Source organism: Rhinatrema bivittatum, chromosome 5, assembly GCF_901001135.1.
Source record: "Rhinatrema bivittatum chromosome 5, aRhiBiv1.1, whole genome shotgun sequence".
NCBI lineage: Eukaryota > Metazoa > Chordata > Amphibia > Gymnophiona > Rhinatrematidae > Rhinatrema > Rhinatrema bivittatum.
In genome coordinates this window covers 81,476,351-81,494,412 of record NC_042619.1, presented here as the reverse complement: position 1 = coordinate 81,494,412, position 18,062 = coordinate 81,476,351, and the positions used below count along the sequence as shown (strand labels likewise).

Here is an 18,062-nt window from a genome sequence, read left to right as displayed (position 1 = left end):
ATATCCACCATCTGCTGGAGACTAATACTGGAGGGCTGAAAAAAACAATTACAGAAATATTCCAAAAGTAATTTAAGAAAAAAAAGTCTTGATTACTTGTCTTCATGCCCCTTGACTCAATTCTTGGTAGAAGCCTCTTTTGCAACAGCAGAGTCATGAGTCAATTAGAATAAGTGTCTACTAACTTTGCATAGTGGGATGGTGCAGTTTTTGCCTATTTTTCTTGTTTAAGAGCTTAAGCTCTTTCAAGTTGCCTGGGGATCATCTGTGAACTACAGTCTTCAAGTCTTGCCATAAATTTTCTATTACATTCAGGTCTGAGCTTTGACTGGGCCACTTGAGAACATTCCCCCCTTCTTGCTGAGCCACTTCATTGTTGCTTTTGCTTAGGATCATTTTCCTGCTGAAAAGCTTACTTTTCCCCAATCCCAGATCTATGGCACATTGGAATAGGTTTTTCTCTACATCTGCTTTCAGTTTGCACCATTAATTTTTCCTTTGATCTTCATAAGCCTCCCTGTCTCCACTACTTTTAATCAGCAATTCTTGCCACCTTACTAACCATGTTTTGAATAACCATGTTTTGAGCAGAAACTCAAAACATGGTTATTCTTAAAAGCATTCACATAAAGTACCATTCTCTTTCTCCAGCAATTCCCCCTATGCTTTTCCCCGAGTCTAAGTTTCGTAAATATGTATTATCCCTCTATGCTACCTAAGTTCCCCCCCTGCTACCCCACTACCCTACAACCCTTTTACCCTATACCCTACTACCCTCACCCTACTACTTTTTCACCCTATTACCCTTTATAATTATTGTACTATTTGTACTATTTGTATATAATTCATGCATCAACCTATTGTAATTACTTTATTACTATTACGCCTGTTTTTACATTGCCATATACCTTTCTTTCAGTTGCTCTAGTTAAGCATTGTTATAATTTTCTAATGGTCCTTCTTTAGTTGAACGTTAATTGTAAAGCACTGCTGCTATTTTCTATCTGTTCTAGCACTGCTGCTGAAACTTTGTATGTGAACCGTCATGATGTTACTAAACGAATGGCGGTATATTTATTTATTTAACATTTTTATATACCGACCTTCATGAAAGAAATTCATATCAGATCGGTTTACATATAACAAGGGGTAAAACATAATCAACCATTTAACAAGAGGCGAAAGTTACATATAACAAGGAGGTTTTAACATGGAGGGCTAGGATAGCCGGAGAAATAGGAAGCATAACTGAATAAATTAGATAATGCAATAATATAAAGAAGAGAGGCATAAGATAATGCCTAAACTTGGTGGGGTGTTTAGTTAAGAATCAGTGTCTGGTCTGGTGAAGAAATTGCTGGATATGTAAGTTATGAGAAGGCTTGGAGGAAGAGCCATATCTTGAGTTTTTTTCGGAAGGTTAGAGGGCATGGTTCTAGTCTGAGGTCTGACTCAAATAAATAAATAAACAAACTTCACATAAATAAATAAATAAATAAATACTATTCAGACCATGTTTGTGGAATAATCTTGAAATTGTTCAACAGTCAACATTTTCCCCAGTTTCAGCCAGAGACTTCAGTTCTTTTAAATGGCAATGTTTGTTTTACAATACCAATTTTCAAGAAAACATTTTTAACAGTGTATACTAATGTAATTTTAGTCTTCATCATGACCTGTCACAGTAGTTTCCTTAGCCTATTGTTAATCATGCAGTGTCTTGGTGGTGCCAAACCAAACAAACTGTCCCAAGGGATTTTGAAACAAATTTTCTTAAAGCCTTCCAATTTTAGTTTCATATACAATGTTATCCTGGAATTTTTTCAGCAACTCCTTGGTGGTTTCATGAGGTGAACAAAGACTATATTTAGATCTTAAGGTATAGGAGTACCTTATTAGGAATTTCAAATGTGAAACATTTCATAAATGTGGCAACAGTAGGAAAATAGGGACACCTTAAAAACTTTCATGGTATTTTCAGGGTATTTCGACCTTTGCTTCAAATTCACTTCATATAACAGAAACAGCTATATTCTTCATCCAGGAATATTGGAATTAGTTCAGCTACTATAACTGGACACATGTGGGCTCTACTTAAATTAAGGATCAGCTTAAGGCAAGTTTTCTTTAACCAGAACTAGTTTGGATTTGCTATGACAATTACTTTTGGAATATTTCTATAATTCTCCTCTCAAAATCAAAAGTGTTGATTATGTTGTATAAATCATTGAAACAAACTCATATTTTAATGCATTTCAATTTGTATTTTGCAGACAGAAAAATATAAAAACTGTACAAAAGTGAGGACACCATAGTTAACTTTCAACATCCAAGCCTTCACAGCCAGAGTCTGAAGAATAGGATGTAGTAGATTCCCACTGTACAATAAGGAATAGTAACAGCTGTCCGCACCCTATTGGTGGGTAAATAGCTAGGTGTTGGAGTCAGGGAAACCATAGCTGACAAGGCCTGGGAGCTGTCAAGACCATTTTATCTTCCTCCTTTTTTAACAGTGGTGAAATCTCATCCTTTTAACAGAGACTTCAAAGTAATGCTAGTTATTTCAGAGATTGCACGAGATTGTGGGAATAAACATTGATTCCAAACAGATTATTGCACCAACATGGCACCAGGGCCTTTGCTTGTTGACAGCACCGGTTTACTCTCTGCACTGGAGAGACTCAATGGACAGTGTCAACTCTTGTGCAGATTTCATTTTTATGCCATATGCCTCAGAGAACTTCCTGTCTTACTGTGCTATTAAACTTTGGTGCAATGTGTGAAAGTTACCTCTTTTTCCGCACTGGTATTCTTAGGCAGTAAAGAGCACAACTTACTGCCCTCTTTACTAGAAAGGAAGTGGTACTTGCATTAAGACAAGACACTGAGCATGAGAGCATTCTGTCCTTTTTACTTTGGGTAAAAGTTTCTACACATGTAGACACTCCTTTTCCACGGAGAGAGGGTATGTTCAAATACTTAAGGTTCATCTACAGACAAGAAGGTCTTAGTGCATAGTTTTAGAACTACTACGTTACACACTAAGACAAAAATCCCTGCAGTATTTTGAGAGGACACGTAGGAACAACAGGAATACAATGGTAAGCTTGCATGACTATTTGCCGATAGATCTTGAAAGCTAAGACAATATTTTATAGGAGAGGATAAAGTTTTGAGTTTATGTTAAAATGATGGAAAACATATGATTTACATTTTGTAAATATGTCATACTTTAAGATCAATATTAAAATCTCTTAAGTCTTATACATACACACAGGTCCCCACAGTGCAGATTTGTTAAACTAAATTTAGTTTAACTAGAATATTTGTATACCTCTTGGAAAATCTATTTCAATATCTAAAACCGGCTCATATGGAACATCAAGCATGGCCATAACTGCATGATTCTCCGTTACACTTAATTCCAAGGGGCAGGTCTCACTTTTCTCAGCTGCAACTATAGTTCAAAACAAACAAACACATTTGTTAATAAAGATACTGCATGTATCTTAAATTTGGGACAAAAACATGAGTCTGCAATTTAAGATCGGGCTACAATTTTGAATTTTAGGCTTGACAATACTGTACACAAATGCTAATTTAAATGAAACTACATTGTTTGCTGAGTAATAAGCCAATTTTAAAGTGGAAGAAAATGTATACTAGTAATATTCAGACACAAATAGCATAGATCAAAGGCTAGGCATACATCTGAGTTTGTCAGTTGCCTTCTCTCCTCAGTTCTACCCCTCCTTTATTAAAATTACTTCAATATAGCATACAATAAGCATCTGTGCTTTCAGCTTTTTCCTCTGTTTTTTCTTCCTCTTCAGCTTTCATCTCTGCCATAGGCAATGGCTCAGCATCAAGGGTATCTGAGGGCACTGAAGTCTTTAGTTCTTCTATTGCTTCAACAATCTTCTCATTACTATCCAGACTGGTAGGCAGAAACACTGGAACTGGTACCTAATTAAACAGGAATATCTGATTTATTACACATTAGTTTTACATTCTGTTTGAATACAAGAAATTATATGCACTGTTGCAACTATTCTTACTTGGATTGTACGTAATATCTATTCAAACTGTATTTAATTTTATCTTTTTAATTTACTGACCAGGAAAATTCAGATTGAGATAAACAACCTTTAATTTAAAATATCTCATCCTACAAAGTAGACGTTTTGATACATTTTTTATGCTGTGTGCCTTTAAAAAATAACACTACTAGCTGGGCAATGAAATGGAAACAGGATGTTCATCTTAATTTAAGAGCCTTGAATGCTTAATTTAAGAGCCTTGAATGCAAATGTTTGTGAATGCTGGAAACCAGCATTCACAAACATTTGAATATACCCACTGTGGAGATTTTAATCTTATTCCCTTTAACTTGCTCCACAAAAATAGACAAATCTGGAGAACTGCAATGTAACAATTTTTTAAAATGTAATATTACATGGGAGAAACCCACTCTGAAAGCAAAACTCTCAGTGGGTGTTCCTCAAAATCCAATACATACTATTCATTTCTACAAAGTCATGCTTAAGCAAAACATTTCAGATTAACCAGAAGTTTCACTTCTGCATTTTACTTCAACATATTTATTTATTTTATTTTTTTCTATGCCGGCATTCGTGAGAGTATCACATCATGCCGGTTTACAATAAACAGTGGGGTGATAAACGGAACAGTGAACAAGATAATAATATGTGCTAAACATAAAATAGTTACAGTTACAATAAAACAGGGAGGCATACAACTAGGAGCAAGAAGAGATGATAGTAACTTTAACATAGTATATTAACCTGAAATATGACAAGGTACAATACAAGGAATTATGTGATTTACAATGAATTGTTCAATTCGCAGAGTTGCAGTTTATAACATGAGGGTAGAGATCAGAAGTAATGGTTTTCTGGATATTGGTAGTGCTTGGGAGTTGGTTGAAAATTGGTTGTAAGAAGTAAGTTGGTTGCTTGGAAGTTGGTTGTAGGAGAGTAATGAGTTTAATCTGAGTCTGGGAAGGCTTGTTTGAATAGCCACGTTTTGAGTCTTTTCCTGAATGTTGGGAGGCAGGGTTCCTGTCTTAGCTCCATTGGGATGGAGTTCCAAAGAGGGGGTCCTGCTGTGGAGAGAGCCCTGTCTCTGTAAGTTATGTGGAGGGAGGTTTTGGAATGAGGTACCTGAAGAGAATCTTTATAGTGCTCTCTTATGGGTCTGGAGGATGTATGCTTTTTGAAAGGGATTTGTAGGTTGAGCGGAGCGATTTGTTGGATAGCTTTATATATTGTGGTGATGGACTTATATAGTATTCTGAAATGGATCGGCAGCCAGTGTAAGTCTTTGAGGATTGGGGAGATGTGATCTCTTCTCCGTGTATTTGTCAGAATTCTGGCTGCCGTATTTTGAACCATCTGAAGAGGTTTAGTATGTGATGATGGGATACCTAATAATAAGGAGTTGCAATAGTCTAACTTGGAGAAGATTATTGCTTGTAAGATTGTCCTGTAGTCATGGTTGTGGAACAGTGGTTTTATTCTTTTTAGGACATGCCGTTTATGAAAGCAGTCCTTAGTGGTTTGGTTTATAAAAGCTTTTAGGTTAAGCCAATTATCGATGATTGCTCCCAGATCTCTCACTTGGGCTGTTTGTAAGTTAGCTGGAGGATTTGTGGGGGTGTGGCAGTTCTCAGTGGATATGAGAAGAAGTTCAGTTTTTGAGGAATTTAGGATTAAATTCAGACTGGAGAGGAGGGAGTTGATTTCTCGAAGGCATGCTTCCCAAAGATCTAGGGTTTTTTAAATGGATTCTTTGATGGGTATCACAATCTGGACATCGTCGGCGTATAGATAGTGTTTTAGGTTCAAGTTGGTTAATAGCTGGCAGAGAGGGAGGAGGTAGATGTTAAAGAGGGTAGGTGAGAGGGATGAGCCTTGGGGGACTCCTAGAGATGAAGGGTAGTGTTTAGATTCTTTGTTGTGTATTTTGACTTTGAAGCCTCTGTTTTTCAAGAATGAGTTGAACCAGGCCAGTGCGGTGCCTGTTATGCCGATGTTCAATAGTTGGTTCAGGAGCATAGTGTGGTTAACAGTATCAAAGGCGGCTGAGAGGTCCAAGAGGATCAATAGGTAGGCCTGGCCTTTGTCAAGGCCCAGGATGAGGTAAATCTGTTAAGGAGATAAGGAGAGATTATGTGCTTAAAGATTTCCTGAAGCCATATTGTGAGGGGTAGAGAATTTTGTGATCCTCAAGGTAGTCTGATAATTGAGAGTTAACCAGTTTTTCCATGACCTTAGCAATGAATGGGAGGTTGGAGATTGGGCGAAAGTTGGTGAGGTCATCTGGATCTAAATTTGGTTTTTTCAGGAGCGGTTTGATGGACGCCATTTTAAGGTCGTCTGGGTAGAGTCCTTGGAATAAGGAGGAGTTGATGATGTCTGCCAGGGCTTTGGAAATGGTGTCTGGAATAAGGAGTAGTAGTCTGGAGGGGATATGGTCTAATGGGTAAGACGAGGGTTTCATTTTTTTCAGTACTTTTAGGATCTCCGAGGTTGTGATGGGTTCGAATGAGTTGAGAGAGATGTTTTTGTTGTGGTGTAGATAGGTACTGTGAGGGTACTGTAAGACATATGTCTTACATGTCTTATTTCATTATTAGTAAACAGGTCAGCATGACCTAGGTCCTAATCGTAATTACCTACAAGTACAGTACATTTTGTTACTGATAAGAAAGCATCACACATCATTTTATCTATTTTCCAGCACTTAATTAGCTTTCATCTTGTCCATGGAGCCAAAAAGTCTTATAGCCTTGTTCATGCTTAGTTACATACTTTTCATTCTTATTATAATTTAAAATATTAGCTTCTATCTTTGATCATAGCAAGCATAGCATAAATCTTCAAATAATATTATAAGCTAAATTGGACAGAGATACAATAAAGCTTTTGACTTCGCCACAATATGTGCATTTACAAAATTATGTCTTTTGTAATTTTCTTTTGCACTATAACTTTGCTTCAAATTTCTTTGCTTTCTACGTTTAACTGATCAGACAGCAAGCCTTGTTGCTTCCTGAGGCTAAACAATTTGTATCATTTACACTACTATCAACTATGACAAAGTGCATCACCTAGGGAGGGAGGGAGAAGAAAGAAGGTAAAAAACACAAATTTAGAAAGAATGACAGGCAAAGGGAATGAAATAGGAATGGCAAACCACTAGCACTTCATCTAACATCTCTCTGCAGCCTTATTCAATTTTTATTTTAGAAATTTACCTTTAACAAACAAATTTAGCTAGACTAAAATGTATTGCCATGCATGTGCAATTAATAAATCAAGCAAATATTGATGTATATAAGACTATATAACAGTTGCCAGTGTTTCAACAAAGATCTTTATAAATTTCCCAAACAGTAAAAAAAAAATCTCTAAAATTTTAATGAAAATTCTCCACAATTTTCCTGCATCCCTGGCTCAATCTACTATGGGCTAATGTGCACCATAATATGTGTGTGTGTGTGTGTATATATATATCTTGGGCACAAATTGCTTTGGGGCTAAAACAGAACTGTAAAATCTAACGGGCCGATACAGAAAGAAGCGTGAGAGAGCTGGCAAGCGCCTGCTCTCCTGACACGAACACAGGCCAGTGTCCTGGGCGAGCAATTCCGTATCGGCCCGCATGCAAATGAGGGCCTTTTTGACAGAAGCAGCGGCTGTCAGCGGGTTTGACACCTGACGCTCAACTTTACCGGCGTCGGTTCTCGAACCCACTGACAGCCACAGGTTCGTAAAATGGACGCCGGCAAAATTGAGCGTCCGACTTACAACCCGCGGGCAGATTTTTAATTTGTTTTTTAATTTTTAATTTGTTTTTTTTAATTTTTGGGGCCTCAGACTTAATATCACTATGATATTAAGTCGGAGGGTGTACAGGAAAGCAGTTTTTTCTGTTTTCTGTATTGCGCGGGAATGACTAATAGGCCCATCAACATACATTTGCATGTTGCAGGCACTATTAGATTCAGGGGGGTTGGCCGCGCGTTTTCAACACACTATTACACCTTACTGTATTAAGGGGTAAAAATAGCGCGTTGAAAACGCAGGCTAACAGTGTGCTCCGCCAGAGCGCATTTTTTTTTTCTTTCAATTTTTTATTTATCAGCTTTTAAATGAATATACAACAAAACATTGTATCGGAATATACAGAAATTATAATCTTAATATTTGGCAATTCTGCCCTTAACATGGAAACAAAATCAGTAGATTCTTATTACAAAACATCGTTTTCTTATTACATAGGAAACAAAGGAGGGGGGGGGGGGGGGGAGAATGAAACTATTACGAGGAGTAATACAAGAAAACAGTTACAAATTTGGCCCTGATAACCGTTAATGTAAATTATTAATATTAACTACTCGGTTATCTTACTCTAATTCTCTCCCCAGTTATATGATCCTTGTTATATTGTAACTTCAAGTTCTCTCTGCACTTGTTTATGTTCCGTTATTTCGTTCACACCCCCTTGTTATATGTAAACCGGCATGATGTGGTTTCTAATCACGAATGCCGGTATAGAAAAACCCTAAATAAATAAATAAATAAATAAATATATATATATATATATATATATATATATATATATATTTCAAATAAACCTCATTATATCTCCTCAGGTGGTCTCCTACCAGATAAAAAATCCTTCAATTGGGCCGGTAGAAAGAAAACATATGTATTCCTGGCCAGTTGTATTATACATTTACAGGGGTAGCATAATTTAAAACTACCCCCTGCTGTTATGGTCTCATTAATAAAAACTCTTTCCTACGCTGCTGCGTAGATTTAGCTAAATCGGGGTATACCCGAACCAGACCTCCACAAAAGGAAACATTTATATTTTTGAAGTAATTCTTCATGATCAAAGATACAGCTGTTTCTTCAAAAAAGGTCACAAAGAGCACCGCACGATCTAATATTTCAACATTAGAGTTTTCTAGGTAATCAGTCAGATTGTGAGATTCTGACATTTGAGGGGGAAAAGTTATTTGTGTGCTACTTTTCTTTGGAAGGAAAAAAAGCTTTTTGATAGCTGGTATCTCAATTTAAGGAATCTTCAAAACCTCCATTGCAAATCTTTTAAAAGTTAGCAGGGGTATTTCTCCTGCAATTATAGGAAAGTTCAAAAGTCTCAGATTTAAATGTCTCATATAATTCTCTAACGATTCTATTCTTCTCAAAGATGAAATCCTTTCTGAGACCATTGTAGCATTAATGCTTTGGAGGTTTTTTATATCACCACTTATTTTCTTTATAGAATTATCTTGCTCCAAAAACTTTTGATTTGTGTCCTGTTCAAGTACACCAACCTTTACAGCAATCTCGTCCAATTTCAGGGTTTGAGTATCTAGTCTGGTAGACATTTTCACCATTAATTCCCAGATGTTATCCAGGGTAACAACCGCCGGTTTATTCAATTGCTGGGAGAGGGAGAGCGTTCTTACCCCGGTTCCAACGAGTCCACTCGTCTCACCCGATGTCCTGGGTCCATCCATGGCCTCCTCTCTCCTACTCGGCTCCTCAGACCCCCGGGGTTCCAGGATTTCTCCTGCCTCTCCAACCGTTCGTTTGGCGTCTGAACCACCCAACTGAGCATGCCCGATGATCTCATCAGGCTGCAACTCAGCTTCTCTGTCGACGAGCGGGGGCAAAGCTCTGACCGGCGCCCTGAGGCCGGGAGGGCTCAAGGATAGTTCCCCAGGTGAGTACGACTCTCCACCAGCCTGCTCACCAGCAGGGGTTACAGCCCTCAGTTGCGGCGTTTGGAGGGAGAATTCTGTTATCAATCGCTGACCGGCAGCAATATCAGGGTCGGGTGGGAAGACCCGAATCTTGCCTTTCCTTTTGTGAGGCATTAGGTACAGAAAATAGCGCTGTTTAGCTTAAAAAAATAGCGTGGATTCGGAGCGATACGAATTCACTTCCTCTCAGGGCGCCATCTTGGTCCGTTCCCCCCCCCCCCGCCAGAGCGCATTTTACTGTATTGGCACGTAAGACAGGGGTGCCCAAACCGCTCCTATGGGTGCCCCCCCCCCCAGTCAGGTTTTCAAGACACCTCTAATAAATATGCAGAAATAAGCAAATTTGCTTACCGTAAACAGTGTTTTCTGAAGATAGCAGGATGAATTAGCCATACTGTCTGGGGACATCTTCTAGAATGGCCAGGCGGAGCTTAACTAAGATTACAGAGCTTTGCTCTGTGTGAGGCTGTGCATCCTTTCCAGCACAGCACCATCTTCTCCTCAGTCCATTTCAAATCATATCTGCGAAGCGCAAGATGGAGACTGTCCAGGGAGGCAGGTGGGCCAGAATGGCTAATTCATCCCATCTTCGGAAAACACAGTTTACAGTAAGCAAACTTGCTTTTTTCCCTGCAGATAAGCAGGCTGAATTAGCCATGCTGTCTGGGAGCCCCCAGCTGAAAGTGAGCATACAGCCAGAAGAAGTTCCTGCAGAGGGCTGGACTGTTTTAAGAAGTCTGAGTCTGATGGGTTGCCCTCAACTCTGTCCACAACAGTGGACAGTCTATGTAGTGATAGAATGGAGTATGGACCCTCCCATCACTGCGTCAGCCGCAGCTTGTCTAGGCAGATGCAGGAGGACCACATGGCCGCCTTGCAAATATCCTGGATTGGAACCTCACATAGATGGGTAATCTATGCCGCCATTGCTCTGACTTGATGTGCTTTCAGTGAACTGGCTAGTCTGATCTTTTGGCATAACAGTATTGAATGCAATGCGAAATCCAAGCATAAAGGGTCATCTTGGAAATCGGCTGACCCGAAGTGTTCGGGTTGAAGGAAACAAACAGTTGTGAGGCTCTGGCTCCGGACTGATTCCTCCGCTTATAGTATGCCAAGGCTTGCTTCAGTCTAGCGTATGAAGCTGCTGCTCCCCCTCATTCTTGTGTGGTTTTGAGAAGAAGGTTGGCAGGGTGACAGTCTGGTTTATGTGGAAAACTAAGATCACCCTGGGCAGAAAGGAAGGGTGGGTCCATAAGGTCAACTTGTCATGATGGAATTCCAGGTATGACGAATAGTGGACAAGCGTCTGCAGCTCACTGACTCTTCTTGCGGAGGTTAGGGCGAGTAAGAACAGCACTTTCCAAGAGAAGTTCTCTCAGATGAGCTGATTCCAGGGCTTCAAAGGGCAGCAGCGTCAGCTGCTTTAGAATGAGATTGAGATCCCACAGGACTGGTGGCTTGTGGAATGGTGGTCGTAGATGCAGAATGCTCTTCATGAAGCGAGAGACCAGGGGAAGGTTGGAAATGGGCAGTCCCTGATGGGGGTGATGGTAAGCTGCAATCCTGCTGATGAACTCCCACCAGCACCTTTGCCAATCCTGACTGAAATAGGCAGTGGAGGTATTCCAAGAGCCACTCCAGGGAGCACGAGAAGGGGGGTCTATTCCCTTGGCGTTACACCAAGTTCTGTATCTCATCATTTTCCTTGATAGTTTCGCCTGGTGAACTTTCGAGATATTAGGACGTCCTGGACTCCTGAGGGCAGCCGTAGGTGACTTAATACTGCCCTTTCAATCTCCATGCTGGGAGGTGAAGGAAGAAGTGTTAATGGGTGAAAGTAGGGTGCTGTTGGATTTTAGCATTCATGTTTCTCACTAAATAATGGACTTATGGAACAAATTTACTGTATTAGTCCAGCAACCATCATACTGCATTAGGTTCCTGGATATATCCCCGGGTAACCTTTGAGAGCTAGAATGCTTCTGCGTGCAAAAAACTTAATCACCGGTTGCTTTGGAATATATTGTCTCTTGTCAAGCTATACACTTAGCTTATTAAGTTAGTAAAGTACTTAACTTATATGCGTTGACAGAGAAGGATTCTCTGTAATGAATGTCACCGAGTGCCTCGTTGTGCTGTAGCTGGGAGAAAGGGTCCCTTTCAGGTACGTGCTTGTATTTCCCGTATAGGGCTATTAAATGGACGTCCTGTCAATAGGATCCTTTCTGGTATTCTTTGCCGCCCGCTATCAAAACGCCCGATGCTGCAGGCTTTCAGAATATCTTCCTTCTTAAGGGGTGCAGCAAGCTTGTCATTGCGGCAAATTTTGTGAACATACAAATGGATGTCTGTGATCAGCAAGAGATTTAAAGATTCTTCCTGTCAGTGCAGGGATTGTAATAGCGCTATGTTCACAAAATTTGCCGTAATCACAAGCTTGCTGCACCCCTGTAGAAGCAAGATATTCCGAAACCCTGCAGCGTCAGGCGTTTTGATAACGAGCAGCAAAGAATACCAGAAAGAATCCTATTGACAGGACGTCCATTTAATAGCCCTATACGGGAAATACAAGCACGTACCTGAAAGGGACCCTTTCTCCCAGCTACAGCACAACGAGGCACTCGGTGACATTCATTACAGAGAATCCTTCTCTGTCAACGCATATAAGTTAAGTACTTTACTAACTTAATAAGCTAAGTGTATAACTTGACAAGAGACAATATACCCCAAAGCAACCGATGATTAAGTTTTTTGCACGCAGAAGCATTCTAGCTCTCAAAGGTTACCCGGGATATATCCAGGAACCTCGTGCAGTATGATGGTTGCTGGACTAATACAGTAAATTTGTTCCATAAGTCCATTGTCTAGTGAGAAATAAGTATATATTTATTTATGATTGATTTTTCTCACAAGAGGTTTTTTCATATATAGGATTTTAGCATTCAGCATCCCCCACCTGGAATACCCATCTGCCGAAGTCGTCAAGGTATTTGGAGTTACGCCCTGGAGGAGTATTGGAATGGAGGTGTGATTTTTTGCTTCTCTTCATAGCAGACTCTACGACCACTGACGCATAGGGCAATTGTACTGTGCTGTAAAAAGGAGATTGCTTCATCCAAAATTTGAGGTCTGTCTTCCTGGAGGTTGCCAACCCTGAGAAAGAGGACTCCCACGTCTTTCTCATAACTGCGTCCAAAACAGTGTGCAACGGCAAAGCTGTTGGCTCACTTGGTGTCTCAAAGATCTTCAAGATTCTTAAGACTTCTGCACGGGGGTCCGATATCCTTAACTTGGCTCCCACCTTCTCCACAAACTGAGTAAGACAGATCTTCCGGGGGGGGGGGGGGGGGGAGGGAGGTTTTGGCCTCCCTTCTGGAGGGGGGGCGGGCAGACGGGTACCCTGAAGAACCCAGAGATGAAGACAGAGAGGGAGAGTGACCGAGACTGCACTGCTAGATTGATGGTCTGGGCTGGCATCTCCATGTGGAGACGAAGGCAGTTCCCCTTTGGGAGAGGCCTCATTTGGAAGTGGGCAAAGCATGGCATTGCTTTGGTCATCCATCAAGGAGAGCAACTGGGATAAGATTTTCAAAATCTGGGACATTGCTTGGGAGTCTAATGTCCCATGGCCTTCCCCCACAGGCCATCTGGGTGGCACTGCTGCCAGAAGAATGTCTAGTCAGGTCCTTGGGGCCAGGCTGGCATGCGCTTTGCCGAAGGGGATGGCTTGTGGCGTTTTCGGAGTGGTTCCTGTAGGCACAGTGCCTCTCTTTTGCACCTGGAAACCGATGACAGGTCTGAGAAGACTTGATCAGAGGAGCTGGAAGAGCCTATGACCAACACTTGCTCTTTGTCAGTAAACACCAGATTTAAGTCTAGGAGGATGCCCCCTTGAGGTTCTGTCGGAGGGGCCAACTCCTTGGAGAAACCAGCCCGGTGGTGAGACAGGGTGCCTTGCGTCGACACCCCTGCCAATGCATTGTGTTGAGTCGATGTGTCCTTATGCTTCGGTTTGCTGTGTCCATGCGTTGAGCGTAGACTCCTTTTTATGCTTCGGCGCATGCGTGGCGTGCCATTTGTGCTTGGTGCCAGGTGATGCATCTGAATAGCTGGACGCATCGGCCGAATGCGTCTGTTGTCCAACACCGTGCATGTTGATGCATCTCCTGCCGCACTTTGCACTGGATGCGGACACCGTGGGTCGGGTTTTTTTACCCCCGAGCTTCGTGACTGTTTCAGGGGTCCCATGGAGGAAGCTCTCTGACTGTTTTGGTTGGTCCAGTCTGGGCTCTGGGGAGGAGTCAGCTGACAGGCGCTCCGAGGCGGGGGCATAGGATCCAGAATTTCTTTTCTTGAGCCTTGCTATCTTGGTGGCGTGCTGCCACTGAGCCCTGGGGGACATGCGTCCGCAGTCCTGGCAGTTGGCCTGGTCATGCTCTGGGCTGAGGGACAGATAATAATTGCGCCAATCCGTGGCTGATATTTTGCTGCACTGGCAAAATTTAAAACCCAATGGCCGCGGAGGCATGTTCAGGAACCCAAAAATCAGCTCTCTCGCAGAAAACTGGAAGAAAACACATGATGTGAGGAGAGAGAAGTTCTGCATGCAGCCTGCAGCACAGAAGACTACTTAGGAGTAGATGGCGCTGCACGGGATAGGACACGCAGCCTCACACAGAGCAAATCTCTGTCAGCTTAGTTAAGCTTTGCCCGGCCGTCCTGGAAGACGTCCTCAGACAGCATGGCTAATTCAGCCTGCTTATCTTTAAGAAAGTACTACTTACCTGATAATTTCATTTTCATTAGTATAGACAGGTGAATCCAGAACCAGTGGGTTATTGCACCTCTACCAGAAGATGGAGACTGAGAAAAGTGGACATCATGGTATAAATATATACCTGCAGTGACATCAGCCCGCCAGTATTCTCTGCAAAAGCCAACTGTGGACAAACTAACAAAAACTTGATTATTAACAGACAACCACTCCAGCACTCAGCTAACAGGAAATCACTGAGCTCGCACAAGGAGTGCAATAACACTAGTCTAGGGAGCGGACTGACCCTTACCAGTACTCTCTGGAATATGCAGCCATGCAGGAAGACCATAGCACAACCATTTGGCAGCCAAGGGTGGGAAGGTGGATTCACCTGTCTGTACTAAAGAAAAGTAAATCATCAGGTAAGTAGTAATTTCTCTTCTCTTAGCATTCAGACAGGTGAATCCAGAAACATGGGGATGTACCAAAGCAACTCCAGAACAGGGCGGAAGGCTGCCCACGATCCACTTAAAAGCACACATGCCTCGGAGGAAGTGATGTCACTTCCCCATGTAAGCAGCACCTCGGTACTGCTCCTCAAGCTAAAATAGCTTACAACCAATCAAAACGCAATTTCGGGGCTTCACCGACTCCTGCCAGCTTCCTCTCAGCTTGAGCCATGGCAGTAAAAAAGAAAACGCCGGACCTGCGCAAATATTCGTATGCCCACGGGGACGATGACTTGGGCCCGGGAAAATCCAACATAGCGGCGGCCGACCCACCCGAGGAGCGCGAGGAGGAGGATTCTGACTTATCTATCCCGGAGGACTCACCCCCGTCTCGATCCGAGATGCGGAGATGGTTCGGGGAGCTCCGACAGGATTTAAAATCCTACAAGCAGGAGATTGCAGACATGATTGCCGGCATGAAGGAGGAGACGGCTGAGCTGGGACGCCGTGTGGATGAAAATGAGCTGCGATTAGTTACTCAGGGAGAAGGCTGGGACGCCATGCGAAAGGAACATGCGCTTTTACAGAAATCTTACCTCTCCCTCTCTAACAAACTTGAGGACATTGAAAACAGAAGCAGAAGATGCAACCTGAGGATCCGGGGTATTCCTGAGTCAGAGGACTATGCTGATTGCGTGGAGGTGGTGAGAAAAATATCTGTATTTATGTTATCTCAGGGTACAGAGCCAGAAAATTTGGCGGATGCTGATATCAAGGTGGACAGAGCTCACCGGACCCTGGGCCCTAAGATAGCTAATCGCCCCAGAGACATTGTTGTTTGCTATCACTCATATCCACAGAAAGATAAAATTTTCAATATTGCTAGAAGGCAGAGATCCTGGCAATGGGAAGATCATGAAGTGGCTATTTTTGCAGATCTCTCATCCACCACCTTGAGGAAAAGGCAGGAGTACCGCTGTGTCACTACTAAACTCACTGAAGCGCACATCAGATATCGGTGGCTATACCCTGGGGGGTTGGCCTTTACAATACAAGGTAAGACTCATAGCGTATAATCCGTAAGAGAGGCTGTGGAGATACTTCAGCAAGAAGGCATCACCGTGGTTGTACCTACAGCGGGGCCCACTGAACTGGGAGGGATGACAGCGCGGAGTGCCCCTCAACCACGCTGGCAAAGAGTTGCCAAGGGCCGGCGTCGATTGCGCAGGAATGCACCCGAGGATGGAGCAGAGGAAACACCGGCCTGATATAACAATTTTTTTTAGAGGTTGCGCTCTTGACTGCAATTTTCTGGCTAGAGCCGTTGATCTGTTTTCTGGTTTTGCTTCTCTCGAAGCGTGTTCACAAATTTGGTGACTTTTGCTGCAAGTCTTATGACGACATGTTTGATCGGTTATGTTGACATTTAAGTGAGCCCAGGACCTGAGCTACTGGGGGAGTGATTTCATTACCTCCATGGGCGGATGGCACGATGTGGTGGTGCCATTGTTTGTTTTGCAAGGGGGGAGGGGGTGGGGGTTTGGGAGGGGATGGGGATGGTGCTCTTTGAGGGTTGTTTGCAAGCTGGGTGGGTGTGCTCTGATGACTACGGGAACAGGAGGGCCGGTCGAGGGCTCTACATAGGCGAAGCGGGGACTGTTTGCTTAACATGTGATGGATAGTTTTAAGTTTTTGTCCTTGAATGTTAAAGGGCTAAATACTCCTAGAAAGAGGAAATTATTATTTAAGGAATTAGATCGCATGAAGGTGGACATTGCCATGTTGCAGGAGACTCATCTCCGAAAACGGTATCAGAAATTAATGTGTAATCCCAAATATCCATATCAGTATTGGGCTGCGGCTATGGTAGCCTCTAAGTACACTGGGGTGGGAATATTAATACACAAGGATTGTCACTTCGAGCTCACAGACATGTACGATGACCCTTCTGGTAGATTCATTCTGGTAAAAATCCGCATAGGGACTGAGCTGTATACACTGGTCTCTCTATATGGTCCTACCTCACAAAAGCATGACTTTTATAAGACCTTAAATCAGACTTTACATTCCCGGGTTGAAGGGACCTTAACTCCTGGGTGGGGATTTCAATCTGACGTTAAACCCCAGAATGGACACCTCGGTGGGTTCTAGCTCTGATCCTAAAAAAGCCAGGGACGAACACAAAATACTAATGCGGAGCTTTGGCTTACAGGACATTTGGAGGTCCCGAAATCCTAAACTGCGGAACTACACTTTCTATTCCTCCCCACACGACAGCTACTCCAGAATTGATATGTTCATGGGAAGTTCTGGCTTGCTACCTAGGATCTTGAAAGTTGACATAGAACCTATCCTGTGGTCGGATCACGCGCCACTATGGTTTACCCTACAAGTGAGGGACTATGATCAAGGTACTAAATATTGGAGGTTGAATGAGTCGCTGTTAGATGACCCTGCTTTTGTTGCCCAGATTGATCTAGATATTCAGGAATATCTCCAACATAATGATACAGGTGCTGTCAACCCTGTGACAGTATGGGAGTGTCTCAAGGTTGTTATTCGGGGTAAATTTATTGCCAGGGGGGCCTTGTTGAAGAAACAAAGGGAATCGGACCGGGATCGCTTGATGGCCCAGCTTAAGGCACTAGAAAGTTCTCAAACAGTCTGGGTCCTCTGTGTCACTTCTCCCCCAGTTGCAGGAACTCCGAAATCAAATAGCTTCGCTGGACTCGGCTGCTATTGCCCACCAGTTGCAGTTGACCAAAGGTATTTTGAAGGGGGGAACAAGGCAGGGAAAGTACTTGCCAATGTTCTAAAGCGAAGGCAGGCCCAGACTACCATTGTTAAAATCAAAAGTACAGATGGTGAGATGTTAACTGACAACAGGTCTATCAGAGGACGCTTCCATCAGTTTTACTCTGATTTATACACGATGGATAAGGATATTAGCCTGAGCGCTAGTGATCAATACCTTGCGGTGTCCCAGGTCCCTAGTTTAGAGGAGTCTCACCAAAGGGTCCTGAACAAGGATATTTCTGAACAAGAAATCATT

At 42.5% G+C, this 18,062-nt stretch overlaps 1 protein-coding gene across 1 annotated transcript in view; it reads right to left on the bottom strand.

Moving 5' to 3' along the window:
* Positions 1-18,062, bottom strand: part of ZMYM2 (zinc finger MYM-type containing 2) — a 581,711-nt gene that overhangs the window by 160,090 nt on the left and 403,559 nt on the right. Inside the window, exons 17-18 of the mRNA XM_029602506.1 lie at positions 3,783-3,966; positions 3,335-3,457 (exon numbers count right to left, since the gene is read on the bottom strand). Coding sequence (XP_029458366.1) covers positions 3,335-3,457; positions 3,783-3,966 — 307 coding nt within the window. The remainder of the gene's footprint in view (positions 1-3,334; positions 3,458-3,782; positions 3,967-18,062) is intronic.